This window comes from Polypterus senegalus, chromosome 6 (genome assembly GCF_016835505.1).
Source record: "Polypterus senegalus isolate Bchr_013 chromosome 6, ASM1683550v1, whole genome shotgun sequence".
Classification (NCBI taxonomy): Eukaryota; Metazoa; Chordata; class Cladistia; order Polypteriformes; family Polypteridae; genus Polypterus; species Polypterus senegalus.
In genome coordinates, this window is record NC_053159.1 from 125,935,428 (window position 1) to 125,963,373 (window position 27,946).

The following is a 27,946-nucleotide window of genomic DNA, read 5'->3' on the forward strand; positions in this document are numbered from 1 at the left end:
TATTATTTTAAGGTTAGTACATCTATCATGCACACTGAATATGTCTGAGTAATCTTCCAGACTAAACCCAGTCGGGGAACATTAATGAACAACAGGAAGCCCTACTGAATAGTGCAATGTCGCCAAGCTCACTTAATGAGCTAAGCAGTTTTTTTTTTTCAGAGCCCCCTCACATACCATCCTGCTTTTTATCGATTTTTTTACAAACCAAGGAAGCCCCTGCACCACCTTCCCTTTAATATCTTAAAGTGTGAATGTCACCACCCTAACTTTTTTGGCTGAGTCTCCATAAGCACATAGCTGACACATTTAAATTTTTCCATGAATTTATTATTCAACAAAAGGTCAATAACTTAAAAAAACACCTAAAACTAAATTGTTTTTCACAGCCTGTTCAGCCCAGAACTGGATTAACTGGATTCAGTGATATACTGTAAAAAAAAAAAAAAAAAAGGATAAAAGCTTATGTAAGTCTCATCAGGTCCACGTAACAGCCAAAATTCATGTCTACCAAAAAGGTGATTTCAACTGTACAGTTTTCAAATAACTTCCAAAGTTCAAATAAAAAACATTTATATGTTTGTTTAAATAATTACCAAAATAATGTTGCACATCATTGTAAACTGCTCTGTCATGTTGTATTAAGAAAAGCAGAACACACCATTAACGTTCATAGTTAAGAAAAAGTGGTTGTAAGATCTTGGAATATGCTGGGCCTACAAATAGTATGTACCCCCTTGGAAGGTTTTTACATTTTAATGTTAAACAAAATTGAATGACAGTGGATTTCATTTTGCCTTTTTTTGGCACTGATCAACAGAAAATGACTCTTTAATGTGAAAGTAAAAACTGAACTTGTACAAAGTGTTCTGATTAATTATAAAACACAAGATTACTGACCACTTAAGAATTCGCTGCTTCAAATCAGTATTTAGCAGATGCACCTGTGTCAGCCATGACAGTCTTTACTCTGAGTGCACATTTTTCTGGCAGCTTGGCACACCTGAGCACTGCACTTCTACCCCATTCTTCTTTGCAAGACTGCTTATGATCTGTCAGTTTGCATGGACATCATGAGTGGACAACCTAGATCAAATCCAGCCACAGACTCTTAAGTTGAATTGAGATCTGGACTCTGAATCGGCCACTTCAGGACTTTAACATTGATCTGTTGAAGCCATTCCTGTGTTAAATTCATTATTATGTTTTAAACATATTCAGACTAAATTATTACTGTTGTCCCCTTTAAGACAATGTATCTTCCTAGTTGGAATGTGCAAATATTGTAGTTTGTTAAGAAGGTATTGTAGTTTTCTTTCAGTTAGTGTGTTTTGAATCTGTGTAAGTAAAATACAGTATTTAACATTCAAACCGATGTTCTTATTGAAGACTTACACTTGTGTAGCTTACAGGAGAAAGTGCATTTGTAATCTATTTAGTTAGCCAATGAGAGGTGTCATTTCACCCTACTTTCTCCTGTAACTAACACAGTACAACACTCTACTGCTTGTGTAGCTTGTCTTTCTGGAAAGAGAATCTTCTCCTAACTCACAGTTTCCCTGAAGGATTTCCCTGTATTTTGCTACATTCTTTTTATGCTTACAAGCCTTCCAGAGCCTGCTGCAGAGAAGCGTGATGCTACCCCGGCCATGCTTCATTGTGGGGATGGCGTGTTTTCATAATGTGCAGTGCATGACACTAGTCTGATGGTCAAAACCCTGAATTGTGGTCAGAACCTTCTTCCTGATGACTTTAGCGTCTCCCATATGCCTTTTGACAAACTCCTATGTCGTGTGTGGCTTTCTCTTTGCTATTCTTCCATACATCTGTGACTGGTGAGGCACCCGGATAGCAGCTATTGTACAGTGTCTTCAGTCTCACTCATTTGTAGCTTGTAACTCCTTCAGACTCACCTCGCTAGTCGTCTTCTTACACGATTGCTCAGCTTTTGAGGGTAGCCTGCTTTAGACAGATTTACTACTATATGCCTTACTCTTTCCATTTCTTTATGATTGATTTCACTAGACTCCAAGGGATATTCAGTGACTTGGATCTGGTCTTGTATCCACCCCCTGACGTGTGCTTTATAATCAGCTTTCTACAGAGTTGACTTCATCGTATAGGTTAGGCTACTATACTGACTCACAACAAATTGGACCTTCCACATACGGGTGCATTTATTCTGCAATCCAATAAAACCCCTTGACTAGGAACAGGTGATCTTCATTGAACTAATTATGGGACTTCCAAAAGCAACTGGTTGCACTGGTGATAATTTAGGTGTGTCGTATTAAAGGGGTGAATATTTACAAGATGAGTTAATTTGTGTTTTATGCTTTTATCAATTTAGACCATTTTGCAGAGATGTTTTCACTTACACATTCTGCTGCTGATTGTTGAAAATCCAAATAAAATCCACTGTGCTTTAATGTTTTTTACAACAATAATATGTCAAAACTGCCACTTTGTACTGGTGCTGTACATTGCCAATAGAAATCGCTCACTACCTTAGGCCCTTTCAAATTTTATTGTGCTGCCATAACAAATCATAGCACATGCAAGTGTGATTTCTTTGATCAACACAACTCACTGTTAAAGTAAAAAAAAAAAACTCAGAAAGGTTTTAAATCTCTCACAAATAAAAAACTTTCAGCAGAATCCAGATTTATGATTCCTAGTGTAGTAAGGCTTTGCCACCTTCCCTGTTTAATTTCTACTTCTATAAAAAATCTCTATTCCCTCAAATTTGGAGCTTTTAGTGAATATCCATTTTACCTGCTATCTTATAGGCTTTGATGACAGAAATGTCCATTATGTGTCAAGGCCAGGAATAAAAACAGTTGCGCCATTGCAAAATGGAATCTTACGCTACTTGGTCGGTTTCCCCCTTTTGGAAAACTATAGTAGAGGTCGGTAGTGAGAGTTCTCAAGACTGCCTTCTTCCGCAACTGGATGACTTTCAAATTTGGCTAATTGCTCTTTTTATTTTGTCCAAGTCTGTGTGTGCATAAATGTGCCCTGCAATGGCCGGCTGTAGACAAGCTTTAACAATGCTCTCAGAATTCCTCTGCTTTAGCAGTTTTGCCACATTGGACTACCGTGCTGACTCCTGCTGAATAAGTTCCAACTGCTGTATCGCCTTTGTTTACATTTATGATTACTGTTTAAATTACATTTTCATTGCATACAATAATGCTGTTTAAATTAGATTATTTGGATACATTACTGTTTAAAATACATGATCAGTTTAAAAATCAGTAGCCCCATTTGTCCGTTTAGTTTTAACACCATTCAATTCCACACCTCTAGATTGTCATCTGTCCATCACAAGTGTGATATGATAAATCCATTTTATAAACAATTGTGTCCTCAAGTCATCTAATTGGGCCTGTACTCTTTGTAGTTGTTTTTGCTTCCTGTGTCTTTTATGTGACTTTTTTGTGTTTTTTGAAGCACAGGATAAGACAGCTTAGTTGATCTTCACTGCACTACAGATGGCTTTAGTTGTAACTGTAAAGCGCTTTGGTCAGTTGTTATGCTGTGTTTTTAAGCGCTCAACAAATAAATATGGTATGGTATGGTATGTCAGTTCCTGCAAGAAGCCCATTTTCAAAAGTCTTTTCTCTAGTGTAGTTTCTCTGATTTCAGCTATGATCGGGTTTTGTTGTGTAAAAGTGTTAACGATGGGTACTTTAATCTCTCAAGATTTTTTATAAACAGTTAAAACAAGAAATGCCCAAATTAGCAGCCTTGATTTACATGGCCACCTGCAATACTTGCCAACATTACATTCACTCATCCCTCATGTTTCAAACACAACAGAGGCCAAAGGCCGGTCGCTGCCCCAGGACACTTCTCCGAAAGGGCTACACTTCAGACTACCTTAGCAAAGACCAAGGGCTGCTTCAAAGCCACATTCCTGCTGGGACTTCCAAGGTCACTTCCTTTTAGAGTTTCATATCCTACCCATAATGTTGGCCTCATTTGCACATCCCAGAATTTAAAACTGCTAAAAGGCATGGTTAATGCCCATTAATCTGTTTAGGTAATTGTTCAAAAGAAGAGCAGATCTAACACACCCCTTTTCAAAAGTGGTCTCAGACTTGGCCCACAATGTCTTCGAAAATGTTTACCTTACTTGTTAGCCCTTCAAGCCAGTGTTTCCCAACCTCAGTCCTGTGGACCCCCTGTTGCTGCAGGTTTTTGTTCCAACCACCTTCTGTTTTTAATTGGACTCCTGGGGTACTTAAGTGATGTGTTATTTCCCAAGTTCTGTGTTTTGGGAACAATATAGACATAATAATTAAAATGTACCAAGCAGTTACTGTATATGGGAATGACGTTTTTCTTTTTAACAACATTTTCACCTTGATTTTCATTCAACTTTTCTAGTTCTAATTGTTTAATCCATTACTTACTAATTAGTGGGACTGACGCTAAAGTAGTTTCAGCCTTTGATGATTCAGTGTTGTTTGCCAGAGTGTCTGATCTGCTCGTTTTAAATTGTCATTAATAAGATACAACAAAGGGGAAAAAACAGCACAGAGAAAGGACAAAATATAATGAAATCAACAAAAGAGAGTTAAGCATTTAAATTCATAGCGAAAGCAGAAATATTTCTAAACGTCTTATAAAAGTAAAAATCATGCTGCTGTGCTTTTCTGAATGTAGAATAAAAGAACAATAATACCAGCTACTTAAATGAGCTCAGTGTTATCAGGTAACAAAAACCTGCAGCCACAGGGGGGCCACAGGGCCGAGGTTCAAACACTTGTCTTCATTCACAGTTCAGCTTTTGTGTCTGCTCCATCCCCGTACAGGATGGTGTAATCATTGCACTTTTCAGCACTTCTTGTCCTTTGTTGCATTTACTTACTCCAAGCCTTTTATTAAACTCCTTTTTAAATACACACAGTTCAAAGCAATGTTAGTTTTTCCTTATGAGCTCTATAATATAGTTATCATCTTGGTCATACAGTTTATTCACTTATAAGCTATATTTTATCTAAATAAAACACTCAAATTAATTTTACGAGTGTTTTTTAATAAAACTGAAACTAAAGAATCAAATTCTGAACCCCTATAACAGACAGATTTTAAATCCTTTAGAGTGTGTTTCCCTTTTTGGCTATCAATGCTTCAGTAATTAAAATTTCTATACTGTAACTTGATCAAATTAGACAGTTTGGAAAAGGGAATTTGAGAACATTTTTCCAGTCACTTTGAAAATGTTTACACCTCACGTCAAAAAAACTTAGCTCTATGAAAAGATATTACAAACAAATCTTTATTTCATATATTTAAATAATTTTGTAATTATTAGACAAAAAATGCATAATTTACAAACATTATTAAAGTGCTGGCCTATATACTGTAAGCACTCAAATGTAAATTTTAAAATAAATAGGGTTAAACAATTACTTTTTTAGAGTCAAAGAGGCAACAACATTATCTGCTTTATATACTATAAAGCTCTCCATGATAAACAAGACTTGACTCGATTGATTTCTTTTTTCTTGCATAAAACAGCTCAAGGGAAAGGGTGGAGAAAATGTCAAAACTTTTCATTACAGCTTGTCAGTTCAAACAGACAGTATAGCTGCTCTGCAACATACCTAACAGCTTGAGAATATTTATATTTCAAAAAAAAAATTACACAGCATTATTATTGTGTATGGTGGTAAAGATATACTTTGTAAAATCCAAACGATTGCCTCCATTCCTAATTAAATTTCTGATTGCTTCCTCTAGATTAAAAAAATAATCTTTTGATAAACAGGTTTACATACATACAATTTTAACCGCTTTAAACATACAAGGACATGAAATAACTTTGTGAAAGCGCTTAAATTTTCCCTTAAAATGTGCTTAATTACAAACCAGCTTCCCTGATGCTTTAGTAAACAAATTTTCTCCCATTGATATTTTTCTCTTTACGAAAAGATTGTATATACAGTATTGTACATAACTGAAGGAGCATGTCAGTGCAAACTTCCTGCATAAATAGAAATAAAATCACTGTTTTAGTCCAATTGGCTAAATGTCAAATAGACAGGTTCATTTGGAAGATTCAGATTCTGTCTTTTGAGAATTCGTTGTCTCTTCAGGAGTTATTATTTCCCAGGATCCTGCAGATGGCTGTGGTGGAGATGCTGGTTTTCCACTGTTTCTCCGAAACAGGATGCCAAACCTAGGGAAGATTAATAAAATAGACTGAACAAGACAAATGCATAGCCATATGACACAATTTGAGGACAGTGTCATAAACACCAGAACTTCCATGAACATCTTTTCTATAATGAAGTACTTGTAAAGGCAACTCAACTTTTTTCCATGTCAAAATTACGACATAAATCACCCTACCTCTCTGCATATATGCAAATTTTTTTTATTTGCCAATTTTAGCATCCATCATTCATTCTGACAACAAGCAAATCCAGTTTGAATTCTCTAATGATTAGTAACTGTATAATTTGTGACAGTTCAGCTGTGTCACATCCTAAAGGATTACAGCACATTGCCCTGATAATTTGGTGAAAATATATTATGATAAAACTTTGAATGGGAAGAAAAAATTATTTTAGCAGAAAATGAAACATAGAACCTGGGATTGCTATTCTCCTACTTGTGAAGAAAACTGTTGAACACTGACAGAGTCTTATAGCTAAACATTCTTCAGAAGGAAGCAGATTTTTATAAAAGTGCAGTCCAACTTACTTAAGAGTTGAACTCATCAAAAGAATGCCGATATATAGAAAAAAAGCAGAAATTCAGCAATAAAATAGGCTAGAACTGCTACTATCAGTAAATGTCTGTCAATGTTAGTCAGAAGACTAATGAAAATAAGTATAAATCACTAAAAGGTCGATGATTTAGAAAAGCTGCATGAGTGATAAGACGTATCGTGCTAATATTTAGGGTATTAATGGTTATTGTTGCATTAGCATGTTTGCAATTTTCTTACTGTGGAAAAAAAAGTGGAATACCTATTTATGCCACTTTTTGTACAGGAATTAACTGTACCTAATCTTTCAGAAAGAGACATGGTGAGGTGAAAATAAGGATTGGATTCTGCTACTATGATAGAATTTTAACAGTAGGCACTTTACTAGCATGTCCCAAGTTCATCTGTATGAATGAACGTATCTGGATTCATAACCAGTTAAAAGGTTTCTGGCACTGAGAGAATAAAGGATACACATTTCTGCCTATTTATGAGATTAAAAAAAGAATATAAATTATGCACTAAAAGGAAAGGGCATTTGGATTGGTTTAAAGATTTGCTAAATGACGAGGGCAGCGACATTTGGGTCAAAACAATTTCAAACATTTCATGAAGTCTGTTCATTTGCATTCCCCTCACAGATAAACATGCAGACAACTGAGGACCCTAAGGTGGCACTACAAGCATGCATTGCTTATTTGTTTGCTTGATATTTTATATTATCAACACAGAGTTGAAAAAAGTCATCAGATTCAGACTACACGGAGTCACACTCATTTTGTCATTTCTATTTGGGCTATTCCAACCATGTGCGTCAATCTAGGCCTTAACTAATAAAAGCTATATGGAGATTACAAATGTACAAAAGGTCAAAGAACCCTTAAAAATAAACACAGCCTTGGATATCAAAGGTTTTACCAAATGATTGTCTGGTTGTCATTCAAACTGATTAAGGCCATTATCAATTTGGATGAATAATATAACTAAATTCAATGTGTATTATTCAATAACTTTAGCTTCTGAAATTCAAAATAGCAAACTTTTACCAGAACCTTCCTGAGCATTTTACATAATTAAAAGATGAGTGATTTCTAAATTTGTTCAGGACATGGGAAACTAAGTTGAAAGGCATTTTGGAAGCTTGATCTGAAGATTTTAAACATTACAGAATGTTTAGAAAGAAACAAAGAATAAACGCCACCCTTTTCAAGCACAAAATCCCACTTTTTAAAATTATATTGCTGAAAATACAAAGGATTTACACTCTACAATCAAGAAAATACAGTATAAAAATACAATGTTTTCTAGCTGAATGTACATTTTGACATTTCACTTACAGGTTTTGTATTCTGGATTCGGATGATCCGCTGTCAGTGCAGTCTAGCCCACTGTCAGTAAATATTGTGTCCCTCTGCTCATCATCACTAGGCAATTAAAAAAAAAATATTACACGTGAAAAAGGGCCTCTTTATTTCCTAGTTTGTTTTATGGTACTTTGGTGCGCATACCTGCTACATTGCTCTTCTGGGATACCCAGCATCTTGGCTTTGATCTTCTTTCTCTGCCTCTTAATGGCACTGCGGAAAGCCTCCATGAGGAATCCTGGATAACGCTCATCATTCAGGATCTCCCTAAAAGACATTACAACATTGTGGGATTCTAGTGCTGCAAAGTGACTGGAAGGTAATTTCATAAAAAGCAAAATGGCAAGATGATACAGACCTCTGATAATAGGACAGCTCCTCCTGAACAAGGAAGAGGTTTGCCTTCAGTTCATTCCTCTCTATCAGAATTTGTTTCACCTCTTGTTTTGTAAAACAAGGTCTATTGGGATCCTTCAGGTCTATCACCATTTTATCAGTGAGGTCTATTTCATTCTTACCATTGCGTGGCTTTAAAGAAAGAAAAAAACAAAACAAAACAAAGCATTAGTAAGTCACTAAGCAAATACTAAAATATGACAACATTAGGTCATTAATTCACCTTGGTCTTTATATGATGTAATAAAGATAAGACATTAATGGATCAACAAACAACATATACTATTTAAAATTAGAAACTGTAAAGGTAGCTAATCTTGAATAATACTGAAAAAAGAACTGAGAAATACGAAGGTATAAGTAAACAATCGTATATTCTTTTGTATAGGAATTCAGGGAATTATATTGCTTTACAATTTCATATAATTTCAGCGAACTGAAATGTAACTACAGTAATCACTCCTCGATCACGGGGGTTGCGTTCCACAACCCCCCGCAATAGATGAAAATCCGCGAAGTAGAAACCATATGTTTGTATGGTTATTTTTATATATTTTAAGCCCTTATAAACTCTCCCACCCTGTTAACATTATTAGAGCCCTCTAGACATGAAATAACACCCTTTAGTCAAAAGTTTAAACCTGTGCTCCATGACAAGACAGAGATGACAGTTCTTTCTCACAATTAAAAGAATGCAAACATATCTTCCTTTTCAAAGAATGTGTGTCAGGAGCAGAGAACGCCAGAGAGAGAGAGAGAGCGAGAGAAAAGCAAACAATCAAAAAATCAATACGTGCTTTTGGGCTTTTAAGTATGCTGAAGCACCACGATTAAGCGGCATTTTTTAGAGGAGCGTCGGTATCCTCTAGGCAAACAGCCTCTGTGCAAACAGCCCCTCTGCTCACACCCCCTCCGTCAGGCGCAGAGAATGTCAGAGCGGGTGAGAGAGACATAGAAAAGCAAACAATCAAGCGCTGTACGGGAAGCATATCGTATATCATTGAGGAGTTTTATTTAATACGTAATACGTGCTTTGATTGGGTAGCTTCTAAGCCATCCGCCAATAGCGTCCCTTGTATGAAATCAACTGGGCAAACAAACTGAGGAAGTATGTACCATAAATTAAAAGACCCATTGTCCGCAGAAATCCGCGAACCAGCGAAAAATCCGTGATATATATTTAGATATGCTTACATTTAAAATCTGCGATGGAGTGAAGCCGCGAAAGTCGAAGTGCGATATAGGGATCACTGTACACTGCTTTTCACTAAAGGTCCATCATTTTTTGATAATTTTCATGTGACTAAAATTATAAAAGCCTTAAGAAGCTAAAGAAAATATGAATTGACAGAGAACTTATTTATTGTTTTAAATCCAGGTCAATTTAAAATCGCTAATTATTGTAACTTGCATGTTTTGTGCTAGACTGCTCCTCTGTACATCTGATGTTTTCAGGATGGGCCCCCAAGCCCCATACCTGTTACTGGATTAAGCTAGTGTGATAGATAGATCAATGAAGGATGCATAGGTAAATGTTTCAAAACATTTTAAAAAATTGCACACTTCCCTTTAGACAGACACCGCGCATAACGATCAAGTTCAGACAACATATACATGAAATATGTATATATATATATATATATATATATATATATACATATACACACACATACATACATATTTTTTTAATACAATTGAAAGAATAAGTTTGATATTTTTGAAATTAAGTTATTTTTCCGCACAATGGCTTACTGTTGTGGCAAAATGATGTTTCAATGTAGTAAATTACTTTCTTCCTTTAGCTTGCTGCATGCACAGTCAGTCATGCAGAAATCTAACAGACAAAATTGCCTCTATATGAGAAATTGAAATCTACCGTTTCCCTTGCTCCCAAAATACATGTTTTTAACAGATGTCAGAAGAGCACTGAGATGTTGCAGCATTTAGAGGGGTGCAGTAAACTGGGACAAAACATAAACTAAGCAGATTTTGCCCATTATATCCACTTTTACTAAAAGAAAGTGTCCTTAGTTAAGTGTTTACTATACATGGATATTCGGCCATCTGTAGTCAGGCAGCTTCACAATAGTGCCCGACTTCACCTTATAAACTGGATTGTTTGCACCACAAAAAATTATTGTACAGTAAGTCAGGACCTGTTGTGACATTTATCTTAGCAAAAAATTACATTCTTGTTGACAAATCAAGAAATGTAAATGGCACTGTGCTTAGATGTATAAATAATTTTGTCTAGGATTGCTCTTTTTAATGTGAAGGGTTTGGTCCAGCTTTAACCAATTATTAATCAGTGTACAAAATGTAAGTCTCTATGATGTAATTTATACGTTTCACCTGTATAGAAACAGTATGAATTATAAGAAACCAAAGGAGGGGAGATTATGGATAGATTGATAGAATGTTATTATTCCCCCAGGGGAAAATTATTTTATATTAAAAATAAGACATAATTATTGTGTAAAGCCCAAAAGAGGAAAGCCTACCTCTTCCATTTTCCCAGATTCTTGTTTCTTTATTTCTTCCTCTAGCCTCTTTCTTAACCTCGCAATTTCCTTTTGCCTCTCCTCAAGGTCAGCTTCTAGATTAGCCTTTGTCTCACTGGCACTTGTCACCTGAGCTTGAGCAATTGACTGCTTGTGTCGTAAATCACTGTTCATTTTCATAAAACGATCAAGCTGTTCCTGCAACTGAAGAATACACAAGTGTGCCCAGGTTAACTCTACTGAGCAGTCATTATAACATCTAATATTAAACAGCTCCAAATGTAACAGAAGGTACTCTATATCTTGATTTCACTTCAATGCAATTAAAATACACTGAAGTATCTATAGTTTTTCTCAATATATTTTATGCTTATGATAGCCATGACCCTGTAACAGCACACATAATAATGAACTAACCAATGGGAGCAGGTGTGAGAGATTAACAAGTTGATGAATTTCATTTTTTTTCTCTTTACTGCCTGGTAAATTTTCAAACATATATTATTTAATTGATAGTGGCCATCATGTCTTATGACAAGATATCATTGTAGAATTCAGCCATGTATTTATTTATAGTTATCCATCTAGATAACTAGATGGATCTAGATATAGTTATCCATTGGATATAACTTTATTTCTTGCCATAAAGTCCAAGATATTCACTGATGAGGCTGTCATGTGATCATATGATTAGATTAGATAAACTTTATTAATCCAAAAGGGGAAATTCAGATAAAAACCAAGGACAAATAATAGCCAATCAATCAATCAATCAAATTATATGTAAACAAACAAACAAATGTATATTGTTCAGATATGTTAAAATGGTATTTCAAAATAAACTTAATGAATGCCCAGGGAGAAAGCACTGAAATGTCGGTCACTTGCACTCAACCCCTGATGTTGCTGCTGCAGCTCTACTGGCAGCCCAGTGATTAGCTCTGTCATTTTGGGAGATAAAAGACGCAAGTCCAACAGCTGCAGTCGTGTGTACGTGAGTGCTAGTCCTTTCTCACACTTTTCATTACCCATATTATAAAAAAAGTAGTAACAAAATAGCAAACAACAGCAAAGACAAACAAACATACACAAAGTTACTATTGCAGGCAGCCACTCATGGCAGTGCCAGAAGTTATTGGTACTTATTATTATTTATTAGTTTTATTATTTATACACATTGGTCCTGGTACTTACTGCCTCCACCTCCTTTGTTTTGATGCCAATCTCTTGCCCCTGGGCACGGATCTCATCTCGTTGTTTGTCAACAATTCCTTTTAGTTTTAACATGATTTCTCTTTCTTTTTGCAATGTACTGTCTAAAACATCAAGTTATAAGATAATGTTAGCCATGGTTGCTTCAGATTTATACAAGAGGATCTAAACTAGTTATTGTTACATCTCATAACACCTTTCATTAGATCAAGCAAAGATTAACACAAGAGAGAATAGGCAGACAAAAATACATTCTTTACATGTGTTTGTCTTTTTAAAAATATATAGTGGAAGGGCCAATATTTTGTAATAATTTCCTCAAATCTTAGTATAAACACTACATGAATATGCATTCAAGAAACAGATTTTATAATTTAACACTAACTAGTTATAGAGAAAAACAGGTTTTCTGGTATTTACTTTAAATAAAGTATTTTCAAAATTTGTGAATAAATAATCCTTTGCCTTCTTTGGAGAGGCTGCAGGAAACCTGGTTGAGCAGTTGCTGGTTTTCTTCCCTAAGGTGTTTCAGTTGAATCTGCAGGTCTTCAGCTTTTCTCCTCCATTTTTGCTCCTTGAGTTCCAGGTCCTGTAAACAAATGAAGTAAAACTATTTTGAAATAATTAATCAATAAAGCCTAAACCATAGTACAGGGTTCAAGCAGTTGGATAAGTTAAAAGAAAATTGTTTGTTCTTCCATGAACTTGAATGGATACACTGTACTTCTGCAGTGAAGTCAAGACCAGTAGATTAAAAAAGGCTTCATCCTGCTACAACTGGCATGTGCCATGAACAGCAATGGAACCCAAATACTATAAACTGCATTTTCTTTAGCCCAATAACCACTAGTTGTCATACAGTCATTGCAGAGGTCATCAACTGAAGATGATGCTCCATTTTGCTTCTATAATATTTGTACTAATTTTGATCTTTTGATTTGTTTTGTTTATTCTTCACTGTCATTAAAGACATGTCAATTAAATTTGCCGGGAACATTAAATATGCATTAAGTTGTCTATATTATATGCAATTCACGAATTCATGATCATGAACTCTAGTTCCACTGTTTGTTAAAGAGTGGAAAGCATTCTTTTAAAAATACATATTCTCATTTTATCAAGAAGGGAAAAAATAAAATGTGATGTTTTTCATGTTAACAATAAAAAGTCTGTGGTGCTGTGTCAAAATGAAGCTTTGTTGATCTGCAGGAGGTGGAATACAGTTCAGTGCAGTTTGCCTTGGGTCATGGTATGGTTTCTTGTGCAGAAGGCTGAGGAGATCGATATATTTACAAGCAACAAAACACAGTAAACTGGGAAACCCCTTGAGGCTCTTAGTTGTGTTATCATATGAGGGGATATTTACATGTAAAGTTTGATGGATATATTTATCTACAATCATGGGATACATGTGTACCGGTATCTATATGATCCTATATTAACTCAGCTACGCAGTGACCTTTCTGTAAATTTGTTTGTGGTTAGTGGTAGCTTCCACCAGGTCCTTTTTATCCAAAAGTGTGCTGATAGCTACAGTGAATATTACTTCTTAACCAAAGAATCCACAAAGGCTCAGGCATTAATGCCCAATGCTTTAATATAAAGCCTGCATGCTTTTAGAACATGATAGCAACAAGATTGGCTCAAGATCCATGTGTCTCAGTTTGGGGAAAAATGTACTTAAAAAAAACAAAAAAAACCAAAAACAGAATTCTGTGGGTTTGTTTGGCTATAAAATAGTTAGAAAACTAGCCTATTTGCAAGGATGACAACTTTCCAGGTCAACAACACATATATATATATATACATATATGGGAAGCCTTGAGGGACCGGAAGAGGGTCTATGCCCGCCTTGGATCACGTGGGGGCCGCCACCCTGGTTGCTTTGGGTGCCACGGGTAGAAGGCTTGAAAGCCCAATCCTGTAAGGCCCCTTGGTCACCGCCAGGGGGCGCCCCAATGCCTTGGGAACCCTGGACCTCAGCACTTCCGACCACACCAGGAAGTGCTGGGGGGAAGAGGTGCAGGGACACCTGGAGAACTTCCGGGAGAACAGCCGGCACTTCCGCCACACTGGGGCGTGTCCAGGGAGGAGTGCCGGGAAACACCTGGAGCCCATCCGGGGTGGAATAAAAGGGGCCGTCTCCCTTCACTCGAGGCTGGAGTTGGGTGGAAGCAGGACAAAGCAGGAGAGTGGAGGTGGCCCGAAGAAGATGGTGTTGAGTGGCCAGGACTTTGTGGGGGGTTCGAGTGTGCACTGACTTTATTCTGTAAAAAGTTTAAATAAACGTGTGGTGGTGATTTAACAACATATCTGCCTGCCTGTGCCCGGGCCACGTCCACATCTGGCGTAGCCGGCAGGATGCTCCGCCTGTTTCAAGGCAGAGACCTGTAAAAAACAATCTTGTGACCACCAGGGGTCCGCAGGAGAGCCATTTTTCCCCCAAGGATGGATCGACGGTGTGTGGAGCCGGACTGCAGCAGGCTCCTGTGGGTGCACCGTTGCTAGAGGCGCCCGGGACAGCATCGCGTCTACGGAGGCCACGCCGAGGACGTTTCCTCGGTTGGACAGGACCTGGGAGGTGAGTTCCCTGCCTGTTGGCAGCCGGCCGCGTGTGCTTTATTTCGTTGGCAGGGACAGCCCATATCCACATCAGTGGCAGACGCATGCTGGTCGGTGGGGCTTCGACGGCACGGTGGCGCCTGCGGGAGCTGATGAAAAGGAGCCGCTGCAGCTTAAGGAACAGCAACGATGCTGGCAAGCATGTCGCCGCCGCAGGAGGGGATCCAAAATGGCCACGGACCAGAAGTCCCTCCCCCTGACAGGCACCCGGTTGGATGGTGTGTCTTGCGTGCCCGCCAATGACTGGAGAAAGGCAGGACGAAGGAATGTCCATCATGTGCCGGGGGGAGACCCGATTGGGCCGGAGGAAGAGGCCCACAGGAAGTTGCCGGCGTCTGGGGCTGACGGACAGGTAGGCTCCGCGTCGGCTAACTTCCTGTCTTTGCCGGCTGCTCTGTCGGAGCTGGAGGCGTGCCTTCAGCCCGCGGAGCAGTGTGTGTCGCAGGTGCTACGTGCCCTCCGGGCAGAGTTGCAAGTCCTGGAGATGAAGGCAGTCGCGTCTATCGAAGAGCTCTTGATGGCGATCAGACGGCGTGATGCTGGATTCTTCAGCCGGAGGTGTACAGCGGGGAAGGCGAGTACAGCCATTCCTGTACAGCATGAAGGAGGGTCTGCTGAAAACGGCTGTGATTCCAACGATCAGTATCAAGTAAGCAGTCCTCCTAAAGTGGATGTGGCGCAGGTTGCTGCGCGCGCGATGAGTGGAGAGACAGCGAGAGGGCTGACAGGACACGGGCTGTTGAGTGCCCCAGGTCCTAGTGCCCTCCGCCCCCAAGTCGGCGGCAGTCTCACGCCGCTCTACAGAGGGACACCAGGGAAGGGTGTCCAGGCAGCGGTTCTGCTCCTTTGTTTCTGTTCGTTTCAGGACCGGACCCCGGGCCGCGCCCACAAAATATATATATATTTTAACTGGAGTCCAACTTATTTATACTCTAGATTCATTAAAACTGTGATTCACATTTATTAGTGTCCCTTATTGCTCTGTGATTATGTACTTTTACTTTATACTAGTTGAATATGTGCTTTTGAGTGATTTCTTGTGTAGCTATGCTTAACAAATTAAGAATGTGAAAGTGGAGAGATGGACTGATAGTCAAACCTGCAAAAGTGGCACAATCTTGGGTACAAAACTGACATGCAAAATGACTGACACAGAAAGTAAGACTTAGAAATAACAAATACGTACACTTTAAACATACAGACTGAAATAAAGTCAAAAAATGAATAGAATGCCGCAGCAAGAACTGTCATCATATATATAAGAAATAGCATGAAGTAAAACTGTTTTCATCCCTATTTATATACATTTACATGTTCCAAACTTCAGAAGTATGATGCTAAACCTTGTCTTTTATTTTGATACCTTACACTAGCACCTTTAATTTTCCCTTCCATCAACCACAGGAAAAGAAATAAGAAAAAAAATGGCACAGTAATAAAGAGCAAAAGGCGGCTAGTAGAACGGCTACAAATTTTACAGCTACTCTATATTAAACCTTCATTTAAGGAATGCTAGTTGAGAATCTGGATTGTGTTTCTTAATGTATTAGTCTAAAGAAGTTAAACAGGACATAAGCACAGTAGTTGGCACTGCTTCCTCAAATCACCAAAGTCAAACTAAGTTTACTAATTTTCCAACAGATCTCAAGAGGTGTTCCACCACTATGCCTTCTGTGAGCTTTAGGGTAAGATTATTTTTATGGCTTAATTGCCTTTTAAAATTGGGGTGTGCTTATAAGAATGCCCACTGATGGACTGATGCCAACTCTGAACATGAAACCTGTCCATCATAAGATGTTGACAGGTGAGCAGCCACACTTTTGTCAGTTTAGAAATGTCAATCAAACCAGGAAACTCAGCTTTTGAAAGAGAGAAAATAAGACAAAAACAATCCAGAGTATCCAGAAAGTACAGGGAGAAAATGTAAATTCCGCACAGGCAATGGCCAGAAGCTTAATTTGAATACAGGATTCAGGATCTGCAAGGTAGCAGTACTAACCACTATATCACCATGTTGTCCTGAAGTCCAAACAAATCTCAAAACATCCAGTTTATTACTGCACTATGAACATTTACAATAAGCATTTGAACAAACAAAAAAAAAAAAAAGATAAAAACAAGTAAACAAAGTTGTTCACTTTAGATAAAACTACCACTTTATTTGTGCCTATGTTAGTGTCACTGACTTGTGCCAGTGACCTGAAATTACAGACACTTGGGTCCAGAGTCCAGAGGCACGTTTCATTACCAGGGAGATTAACTGAAACTGAACTGGTGAATTTTTTTCGTGTGCAACATTATATTCTGGAATTTTCTTTATTTTATTTTTAGCACAATATGAAAAAGAAGAAACATACTTTTGAATACTTAGGGTAGTCACAAAGGGTATAAATAAAACTTACTAAGATTCTTGACAAGAAGAAAAGTTAGCGTTTGAAACTGAAAGTGTAGTGCCACATTATTAAATGTGGAATGTGTCTAATATATGTTTTTGTTCAGGTAAGATCATGGTTTTTATCTTAGCAAGGTTTCAATTTTAACCTTGATTACTCAACTAAAATGTTAGATCACCTGGAAAAACAGTAATTATAATCAAACATTAAACACAATTAAAAAAACAGCGGCTGACCAGTCAGCAAGAACTCCTGTTTATGATTAAAGAAGCACAAAGAAAGCTTACCACACTGTAAAAATACATCTCTTAAGATTGAAGACCAACATCTGAAACTAACACAAAGAATATAAAGAAAGAAAGGAAAAAAAGTAAGTGAAACAATAGTGAAAAATACCAAGAATGACACATACAAGGCACAACTGCAATATATTCTTAGCTAAAAAAAAAACAAAAAACCTAACTATATTTATACCCAAAGAACTAATTATATAGTGCTCCCTGTGTTTCAATGGCTCAGCCTTTAAAACCTACTACCCACCAAAGGCAAAAATGATTCATCAATTTCAATAAAAACAAAATTACACCAAATCAGGAATGAGCAATTTATATATATATATATATATATATATATATATATATATATAAAAACTTTTCAGGAGAAGCTGCTTTTCAGAGAGTGAAACAGCACTAGCAGATATGTTTCCAAGAGAGCAGGCCATTTGGCTGCATAGTTTGTTAAGCCACTATTCACTAAAAGTTTATGAAAAAAAAAATAAAAATAAAAATTTTTTATTTATATATATATATATATATATATATATATATATATATATATATATATATATATTCATACAGAAACTGAAGATCAAAAATTTACCAATTGCATTTATATAACATGGCAATGTGTTTATCTTAAAGTAATTTTGTGAATATTTAATATTTTACGATTAACATGGTTCTGTATTTGTGTTCCTAATGAAAAGGTAAATTTACCTCTTACATATAACACACGTACTTACTCTACTTTCAAAAAATTTTAACATGTCACCTTATAATCTCCACTTGCTTAATATGAAGAGTGTCAATTCCTTCCACGTTTCCTCATAGCTCAAAACTTTCAACCCTAGAATTAGTCTAGTAGCTCTTCTAGGGCTACAAAAAACAAACAACCTTTTATTTTAAATATCAAATTTCTATTATAAACAGTGCTCCAAAACAATTTCTACACTTATAAGTTGATAACTAAAGTTTAATTTTTACATATAGAATTTCAGTTGCTGCATGCCAAGTGGGGGTGAGTCAATAACATTGTTTATTATCTGTTGACATTAACCCACACAGCTTCTGTAGCCGAGGATTGGACTGCCAAGGTCCCCGCCTTCGGCCACCACCCAATTCACACTGCACCCAACCTCCTTGGCCCCTCCTACAGGTGGTGAGCCCATGGGAAGGGGGACCCACGTTGCCTCTTTGGGCTGTGCCTGGCCGAGCCCCATGGGTGCAGGCCCGGCCACCAGGCGCTTTCCATCGAGCCCCAACTCCAGGCCTGACTCCAGAGGGGGGGACCCGGTGACCAGCATCCAGGCGAGGGAAAACGTTGTCCAAGGTTTTTGTTCTTCATAGGAGGTTTGGTTGGTCATCCGGGAGGGGCTCAGAGTAGAGCCCCTGCTCCTCCGCATCAAGAGGAGTCAGATGAGGTGGCTCGGGCATCTAAGCAAGATGCCTCCTGGACGCCTCCCTGGCGAGGTGTTCCGGGCACGTCCAACTGGGAGAGGCCCCTGGGAAGACCCAGGACACGCTGGAGGGACTATGTCTCCCGGCTGGCCTGGGAACACCTCGGGATTCCCCCGGAAGAGCTAGAAGAAGTAGCTGGGGAGAGGGAAGTCTGGGCATCCCTGCTGAAGCTGCTGCCCCCACGACCCGACCTCAGATAAGCGGAAGACGACGGATGGATGGGTGGATGGATGGATTAACCCACACTCTTACAGGATATGAGCTATGAGGAAGAATGAATGGGACTGAATCTTGGAAGAACAGAACATCCAATAAGAGAACAAAATATAGCTTTTGTTGATAACATATACAGTAGATTATATACATGTATTTTTTAACTGTAACTCTAATAACAGCTGGAAACATTTCTCACTTTCTAGATAAAAGGTTGGAGAAGTTGTTAAACAGAGAGAAGTCACAGCTTGGCACAACCATTGGCATTTCAAGCATTGCTGTGTCCCAAGGACCTACTTTTCCTGGAGACTTACGTCAATGCAGAAGTTTATTTTCTGCAAAATCAAGTGGTCTGTGCCTGCACATATAATCAAGTGATGATTACATTTCCAATGCCAAATGGACTCTTAAAGAGCTGTATGTCTTAAGTTATTCATGCGAGGGGTGATCAAAATCTTCAGCCTAAACCTGAAAGGGTTATTTTCTATGATGTTGATTTTGTAAGTGGCCAAGATTAGCTCCTATTTACTAATATATGTGAATTAAAAAAAAAACTCAAGTATTTAACACTTATGCCGTATGTATCTAGTTTGAGAATTAATATAAACACTGATATTGAAAACCACAAAATTATTTATTGTGCTATTGTTAGATTTCTAACACTATAGAACAATTCCCTTCAAAGATTTGTTATCATGTAGTTAATGCAATAACCTGTTCCCTTCATATGTTACAGTCAAAGAGATGGGCATGACACATTATCTGGTCTGCCTTCAACATCAATGACAGAAAATGTTGCCACAGCAAGGTTTTATACACATTTTTTATGATGTCAAGGAATACACAATGTTGATAACTTGGCTGAAAAGAATCTGCTCTGCCATCAGTGGCAGCCAAACAGAAAATACCCACAAGAAAATCTTTCAACCAACCCACCAACTGCTTCAGGACAATGCTATCATTCACTCTGTACACGTTGCAAAAGCTGCTTTTTAAAACTATGGATTTGGAGAGATACCACACACAGACTGTTCTTCAGACTTGGCCATATGTGACTATCATCTGTTCTCCAATTTGAAGGTCAGCCTCAGTAGAACATGTTATGCCCGTGATGAAGACATCACATCAACAACAAAATATTATGATCACCTCTTAAATATTCCAATAAATATTTAATATCGGTTTTGTGCCTTATTAGTTATGCATATTTATATTATTAGTTTATACCATCATTAAATATGACAATATGTTTTGCACTTACTGAGAAAAATATTAAACCAAAAACAAAATCATGTGGCTTCAGAGCTAGAAAATCATCTAAAGATTTTAGATCCCTTTTACTAAATACTCCAAAGTCATTTCTATAATCCATGTCTTGTATCAGAGTGAGCTGAAATACAATTTTTAAGTAAAATTCCAGACTGAAATATTGTGTACAGTATGTGCTGTTGAGATATGCACTACAGTTCCTTAATCTGAAACCAGTAAATTTCAACAAGTAATCAATTAGTTATCAGTTACTCAGATATCAGAACACACACACACCAGATTGTATTAAGAATTTCCCTTTCCGCAAATGTATAAAATATATTTTAATAGTATCCTTACTTAACTAGTGCATATACAGTTAGAAATAAAAATTAAAATAAGAAATAAAAAGTTAAAATAACAAGGAACACTTCAGACTGACTTTCACAGCAGCATTTCAAACAGTACATGCAGCAGAGCTAAAAGCCAAAATGAAATGTTGTGACCTTCAAGCCGGCCCACAAATCTGCAGTCTAGAATTAGGCATCAGCATTTCTGAAGCAGAGTATCCTCTCAACTTTTATAACACTGACATCAGCAAAAGACAGCTCCAAGAATAAAAATAATAAATTCAACTGTTCTTTTTTTTGTTGAGTTTTTTTAAGTTTGTTTTAAAGATAATACACATTCTCTCCTTAGACAGATGGCAACTGACAACATAACTTCCTTCAACATTTGAAAATTTAACTTGAAAAAGGCATGTCCAGCAAGCCACTTGGAATATTTCGTGCAGAGACTTTTCAAGATCACCAGGAATTACTGGCTTCTAAAAACCTATAAGATATGTCCAAATTTCCTGCAGTAATTTCAGGGGCATTACAGACTAAATTGTGAGTAAACTGTAAGTCTTAGTAGAAAATGCAGAATTGTGCTCTGAAATAGGCTAGCTTACTGAGATGTAATGATTAAAACGTTTAAAAAGTTAAATGTTCATGATCATCATTTAAGTAATTGCATAGTGACGGAAAGTTCTGACAAAAGAAATGAAAGATATGCTAGAAATCAAAGTTGTGCTGTGTGCCTGTACTGAATTTAATATGGTTGGTTGTGTCAATAGTAGGTAAAGTTGTCTTGGGTAATTTAACAAAAAAAATGGAATGTCCTGTCAAGAAATGAACCAAGTTGAGGGACTTCATTACCCTTCGGGTTTTAATAGCTACACTGGTATTTTTTCTTTTTTGCTTTTCTAAAGTAATTTCCCTGCATTTGGCTCTATAAATTAACCACTGACAAAGTTTAAACTCTTAGTACAGCTCTGATTTGAACAGATATCTCTACTTATGTGGGTATGAATGTACTCAGTAATGTATTGACATCTGTTTTATATACTGAGGATTCCTGATGTTTTGAACAGAATAGATCTGCTCCTGCTAAATTCAGAAAAACGATGAATGGACGATTGTCTGTTCTGTTCTCAGGTCCTTGCCAGACTTTATCACCCATCTTATTAATATATCATTTGTACTACTGCAAGTTTACTTGTATCATACATTTATGATGTTACTTAGCGTTGTGATGTTGCATGATGTTACTGACACTACAGAACATACAGACTTGTGTGACTTATAGGTTGCAGGGGTTCACAGCTTTGCTCTGTTCAAGCTATAACACATTCAATATACAGTGGGATGCAAAAGTTTGGGCAACCTTGTTAATAGTCATTATTTTCCTGTATAAATCGTTGGTTGTTGCGATAAAAAATGTCAGTTAAATATATCATATAGGAGACACACACAGTGATATTTGAGAAGTGAAATGAACTTTATTGGATTTACAGAAAGTGTGCAATAATTGTTCAAACAAAATCAGGCAGGTGCATTAATGTGGGCACCATTGTCATTTTATTGATTCCAAAACTTTTAGAACTAATTATTGGAACTCAAATTGGCTTGGTAAGCTCAGTGACCCATGACCTACATACACAGGTGAATCCTATAATGAGAAAGAGTATTTAAGGGGGTCAATTGTAAGTTTCCCTCCTCCTTTAATTTTCTCTGAAGAGTAGCAACATGGGGGTCACAAAACACCTCCAAATGACCTGAAGACAAAGATTGTTTACCATCATGGTTTAGGGGAAGGATACAGAAAGCTGTCCCAGAGATTTAAGCTGTCTGTTTCCATAGTTAGGAACATATTGAGGAAATGGAAGACCACAGGCTCAGTTCAAGTTAAGGCTCGAAGTGGCAGACCCAGATTTCGGATAGACAGAAGCGACGAATGGTGAGAACAGTCAGAGTCAACCCACAGACCAGCACCAAAGACCTACAACATCATCTTGCAGCAGATGGAGTCACTGTGCATCGTTCAACCATTCGGCGCATTTTACACAAGGAGATGCTGTATGCGAGAGTGATGCAGAGGAAGCCTTTTCTCCGCCCACAGCACAAACAGAGCCGCTTGAGGTATGCTCAAGCACATTTGGACAAGCCATCTTCATTTTGGAATAAGGTGCTGTGGACTGACGAAACTAAAATTGAGTTATTTGGGCATAACAAGGGCGTTATGGATGGAGGAAAAGAACACAGCATTCCAAGAAAACACCTGCTACCTACAGTAAAATATGGTGGTGGTTCCATCATGCTGTGGGGCTGTGTGGCCAGTGCAGGGACTGGGAATCTTGTCAAAGTTGAGGGACGCATGGATTCCACTCAGTATCGGCAGATTCTGGAGACCAATGTCCAGGAATCAGTGACAAAGCTGAAGCTGCGCCGGGGCTGGATCTTTCAACAAGACAACGACCCGAAACACTGCTCAAAATCCACTAAGGCATTCATGCAGAGGAACAAGTACAACGTTCTGGAATGGCCATCTCAGTCCCCAGACCTGAATATAATTGAAAATCTGTGGTGTGAGTTAAAGAGAGCTGTCCATGCTCGGAAGCCATCAAACCTGAATGAACTAGAGATGTTTTGTAAAGAGGAATGGTCCAAAGTACCTTCAACCACAATCCAGACTATCATTGGAACCTACAGGAAGCGTTTAGAGGCTGTAATTTCTGCAAAAGGCGGATCTACTAAATATGGATTTCATTTCTTTTTTGTGGTGCCCAAATTTATGCACCTGCCTGATTTTGTTTGAACAATAATTGCACACTTTCTGTAAATCCAATAAAGTTCATTTCACTTCTCAAATATCACTGTGTGTGTCTCCTATATGATATATTTAACTGACATTTTTTATCGCAACAACCAACGATTTATACAGGAAAATAATGACTATTAACAAGGTTGCCCAAACTTTTGCATCCCACTGTAACTTTTACGGCAATCAAATTTATTTCTATGGCACATTCAAAAATGACACATGAGGACCAAGGGGTTATTCAGTAAAAAGTAAATCTGAATCAAAGGAGCATGCTCAGATAGTGCGTTGCCACATAAAAGTAGAAATTAAATTTAAACTAGAATACTAAAACCTGCAGTAAAAGAAGTAAAAAATTAAACAAATTTCAAGTCTTACAAGGACTCCTAAATTGAGGGAAAAAAATTTTGGTCTTCAAGCATTAGAATTTGAATAGAAGGACATGATAGTAGTGGACTATTGGTTTGGATGGGGGAGCTATTTTAATTGGGGCCAAAAGCAACATAGGATTACAAGGTCCGAGAGTTCTGGAAAGACACAGTAGATCTAAGATAATAATATGGAACCAAACCCTGCAAAGCTTTCAAAACAAACAAACTTGATTCTTTTTACCAAGTCGGAGGCCAATACAGACAGACTAGCAAGGGGAAATACTAACCCTCCTTTTGGCACCCATAAAAAGTACAGAAGCTGCATTAATAGCTGGTGAATAAATAGCCAAATTCTGCCTTCAGTTTCAGACGACAGATTAGATCCTAATTCACTCACACATACAAAGAGTTACAATAGTCAAGTAAGAATAAAAAAAATACAAAACAATGTCTACGTACATAAAATGATTTTATAATAATTATATTCATAATTCAGAAGCTTATACATATACAGTATGGTCACGCCTTTCGACTTCAAATCCCGAGTATGTGTGTTCAAATCTCACTACCGATACTGTGTGACCATGAGTAATGTCACTTCACTTGCCGGTGCTCCAACTGGGGAAAAATTGTAACCAATTCTATCTCAAATATTGTAAGCCGCCTTGCATAAACATTTCATATCACTGTCTTGCCCATGTATAGATGGTATGACAATAAAGCCCACTTGAACTTTATCTTGAATAAAGGCGGCACCTAATGAATAAATGTAAACGTGCCGATAGCATGTAACATGACTTTTAAATCATAACTCGAAGATGACAAAGACTTGCTAGTTATGTTTAAATGGCATCAGGTTGGCTTAACTCAAATTGGGCCACACTACACTTTAAGGCCAGGCATTCTACTGTCTCTACTGACACATACATACGATTAGTCGGGAGGACAGAGCCTCTCACCCTAATCTCGCTCCAGCTCATATTCCCCGTAGCTGCAGTAGAGGACGCCGATGCCGCCTCTTCGTCCTCTGGCGCCGCACTCTTCCGTGGCGGTAGTGGCGGTGGCTGGGCATGAAGGTTCCCAAAAGCGCGCAACAGCTCGTGCTCAGCCCCTGCGACCTCCAGAACTGCTCGATTTCGAGCCGCGAAGTGCTCCAATAGCTCCAGAACTTTGACAGTCTTGGGCACCAGTCCCTCGACACTCTCCTTGCCATAATTGTCGAGTAACTTCTCCACCTCTGCCCCGATCGACTTGGCGATGTCGTACACGTCGTCCACCGTCAGCGCCCAATACGGGCATTCAAAGCTCTTGTCCATTCTGCTACTCTTCGCATTTACCAGCTGTAGAATGGCCTGCTATCATGAAATTGAAATGTGACTTTGAAAAATAAAAAAGAACTATTTATGAGTTAATAACAGTTCGTTGTTCATAGCGTCGATTTTAAATATGAAGCGACAAAAAGAAACAAAATCCAACACTCCACTTTCGATTTAAATCCACATAAAATTCCCCGTTCCACAGAGAGTAAGCAAACTTCTAAAATAAAAACATCTGGGCGGACCATCTGCTTGATCAACAGGCCTCCGTCTGCGCTGCAAATCACAAAAACTCCAACTAGGCTGTGCGGACTGCGCGAGAAGCAGGATAACCACAACGGACTGGGTCCCGCAAAACTTAACAGCTCTCGTGAACGCGGAAGTGACGTCAGGGTGTCGCATCCTTTTAATAGGGACTATATTCCTTTTAATATGGACTGTTTCTAACGCAACATCGCCTTTCAAGTGTCCCCAATATTTCTAAACGTGGTTGAAAATACGGACGAATAACTTTCCCAAGCCCTTGTTATCCAATGCAGCGTCGCGAGGGTCCGGAGCCTGCTGTGGCAGCACTAGCCTCAAAGCAGGACATAAGCTGTAACTGGGCGCCGGTCAGTTATGGGAGCCCACACAAAATGGCACTCTGAAATCGACAGTTAACCTAAGCTCACGTCCTTGACAATCAGAATGACCATATTTTGGTTTCCAAAAAAGAGGAAATTTAAATGGAAAGGTAAATCGACATATGATCTATGGGAATAAATCTTTATCACTCTTTCTAAAGAAAGCTTCTTTCAAATTCAACTTTTTACTAAGCTTTTTAAATACTTGCATGCTTGCCAATTCTCTTTCATGATGGCAAAAAATAATTTTTTAAACAGTGAAATTAAAAACATCTGAATATAAAATGAATGTGTTTCTTTCTTCATAATAACTCATTGATTTCAAATTTGGTCAAGTTTAATGAAGCGCTTTGAGGCCCAAAAAAATAAATAAAAATGATTCCCTTTGGGAACGAGTGTTAAAGGACAAGGTTATAGAATTGATCATCAGAAATGAAGAACTCAAAACAAGATACAAGTGAGTTACAATTCCTAAGTTATAAAAACCAAACAGGTTGGTTACACAAAAAAATTGTCAAAAATGAGAGTTGTCACACAATGAAGGTGGACAGTTTGTTCCACCAGTTATAAATGAAAAGAAATTGGACTGAGATTTAATATCATGCAGAAGTGGCATCAAAAAAACACCATTCATCAGCAGACAGAAGTTGTTGAGAAGCTGTGTAGAACCTCACAAGTGTCTTCATATATGTATATACAGTATATATACAGGTGCTTCATTAATTGACTAGTCTGTAGGCAAGCATCAAGGATTTGAACTTAATGCATGCTGCTACAGGGAGCCAATGTAGTCATCAGAAGAGAGGAGTGACGTGCATGCCTCAGATTGGACACCAGCCATTGTGCTGCATTTGGAAATCATCTGCAGTGTGATGATGACTCAGGCCAGCATTTCTGCAAGTAGAGAGCTGCAGCAGTCCAGATGTGATAAGACCAAAGCCTGGACCAGGAGTTGTGCTGCATCCTTTGTCAGATATGGTCTGATCTTGGAGATATTGTGTAGAGTGAATCTGAAAGACCCAGAAATCATGGAACCCACCCTAAGGTTCTGTACCGATTATGAGCCAAGTTGATCTCACAAAATAGCTGATGTATTCTCTCTTAACACTGCGGTGGGTTGGCGCCCTGCCCAGGATTAGTTCCTGCCTTGCTCCCTGTGTTAGCTGGGATTGGCTCCAGCAGACCCCCGTGACCCTGTGTTCGGATTCAACGGGTTGGAAAATGGATGGATGGATTCTCTCTTAACAACAGTTTTGTGCTTTGTAGAGTAAATACGCACTTTTAAGTCACTAACACCTTTATTTGCTAAGGCACATATGTGTCATACAATATTACATCCAGGTCATAAATACAGGTAATTATTTTTAACCTGTCTTTATACTTACACTTTTGTTGGTGCATCTATTGAACAGATTTGGCATTTAATGGTAATTCATTGCTACATCCTCACAGCAATAGCTGGATTAACTAACCAAGTATTCTTGCACCCGTTAATGCATTTGAACATATCACTCTCTGGTGATTTATAATGTAAAGTAGCGTAGTGCACTGATGCTAAAATTCAGTTCTGATCCTCAGACTAATGAATATTTTTTTTATCTTTTTCACTATTAATCATTTTTATCTTTTAAGTAATCTCATTCAGTTATTTCAATTATTTAACCTTAATTCCTTCTCTTATTTTGAATTAAGGAAAGTGCAGTAATGTCATAGTTATATGTATGAAACAGCTGTATTTATGCCATGTCTTTAAATGTTTATTGTACTTAATCATTTTCCTTTTAACTCTATGTGTTTGCTCTCTTAATCGTGCCCCAAATACACAGAATTGGTGATAAGCACACCAGATCCCTGGGCCAACAACAATGAATAGCAAAGTAAAACTACGTTATCCACTTGTGCCCCTTTTGGTAAATACTGGCTTCAATAACCAGAGTATTAAAAAAAAAAACACTAAGCGTGTTTGAAAGTTAACGTTCTTGAAAAGTAAATGATAAAACAGTTTAGATACACGAGAGAAAATAAAATCAAAGATCAATCTTATGACCATGACATTGTCTTGTAAACACCTAACATCCCTAATGTT

The 27,946-nt window shown here is 37.9% G+C and overlaps 1 protein-coding gene across 1 annotated transcript; it reads right to left on the minus strand.

The window, feature by feature from the left end:
* Positions 1–5,761: 5,761 nt before the first annotated feature.
* On the minus strand, positions 5,762–25,599 carry LOC120531565 (Rab interacting lysosomal protein). The gene is made up of 8 exons (XM_039757082.1): positions 24,881–25,599; positions 12,663–12,786; positions 12,180–12,301; positions 10,986–11,189; positions 8,447–8,616; positions 8,233–8,355; positions 8,062–8,148; positions 5,762–6,190 (listed from the first exon to the last, which is right to left on the minus strand). Exons 1-8 carry the CDS (start codon positions 25,235–25,237, stop codon positions 6,058–6,060), a joined length of 1,320 nt encoding a protein of 439 aa, XP_039613016.1. The 5' UTR covers positions 25,238–25,599; the 3' UTR covers positions 5,762–6,057.
* Positions 25,600–27,946: the final 2,347 nt, after the last annotated feature.

What these genes read in the sequence shown, in the direction of transcription:
- LOC120531565 (XM_039757082.1), bottom strand. Translation starts at nt 25,237, where the DNA reads ATGGACAAGAGCTTTGAATGCCCGTATTGGGCGCTGACGGTGGACGAC. An exon ending in AATCTGGGAAAATGGAAGAG is followed by an intron (nt 8,617 to 10,985) that starts GTAGGCTTTCCT and finishes CTTTCTTTAAAG; the next exon opens with CCACGCAATGGTAAGAATGA. An exon ending in GAGCTGTCCTATTATCAGAG is followed by an intron (nt 8,356 to 8,446) that starts GTCTGTATCATC and finishes AATGTCTTTTAG; the next exon opens with GGAGATCCTGAATGATGAGC.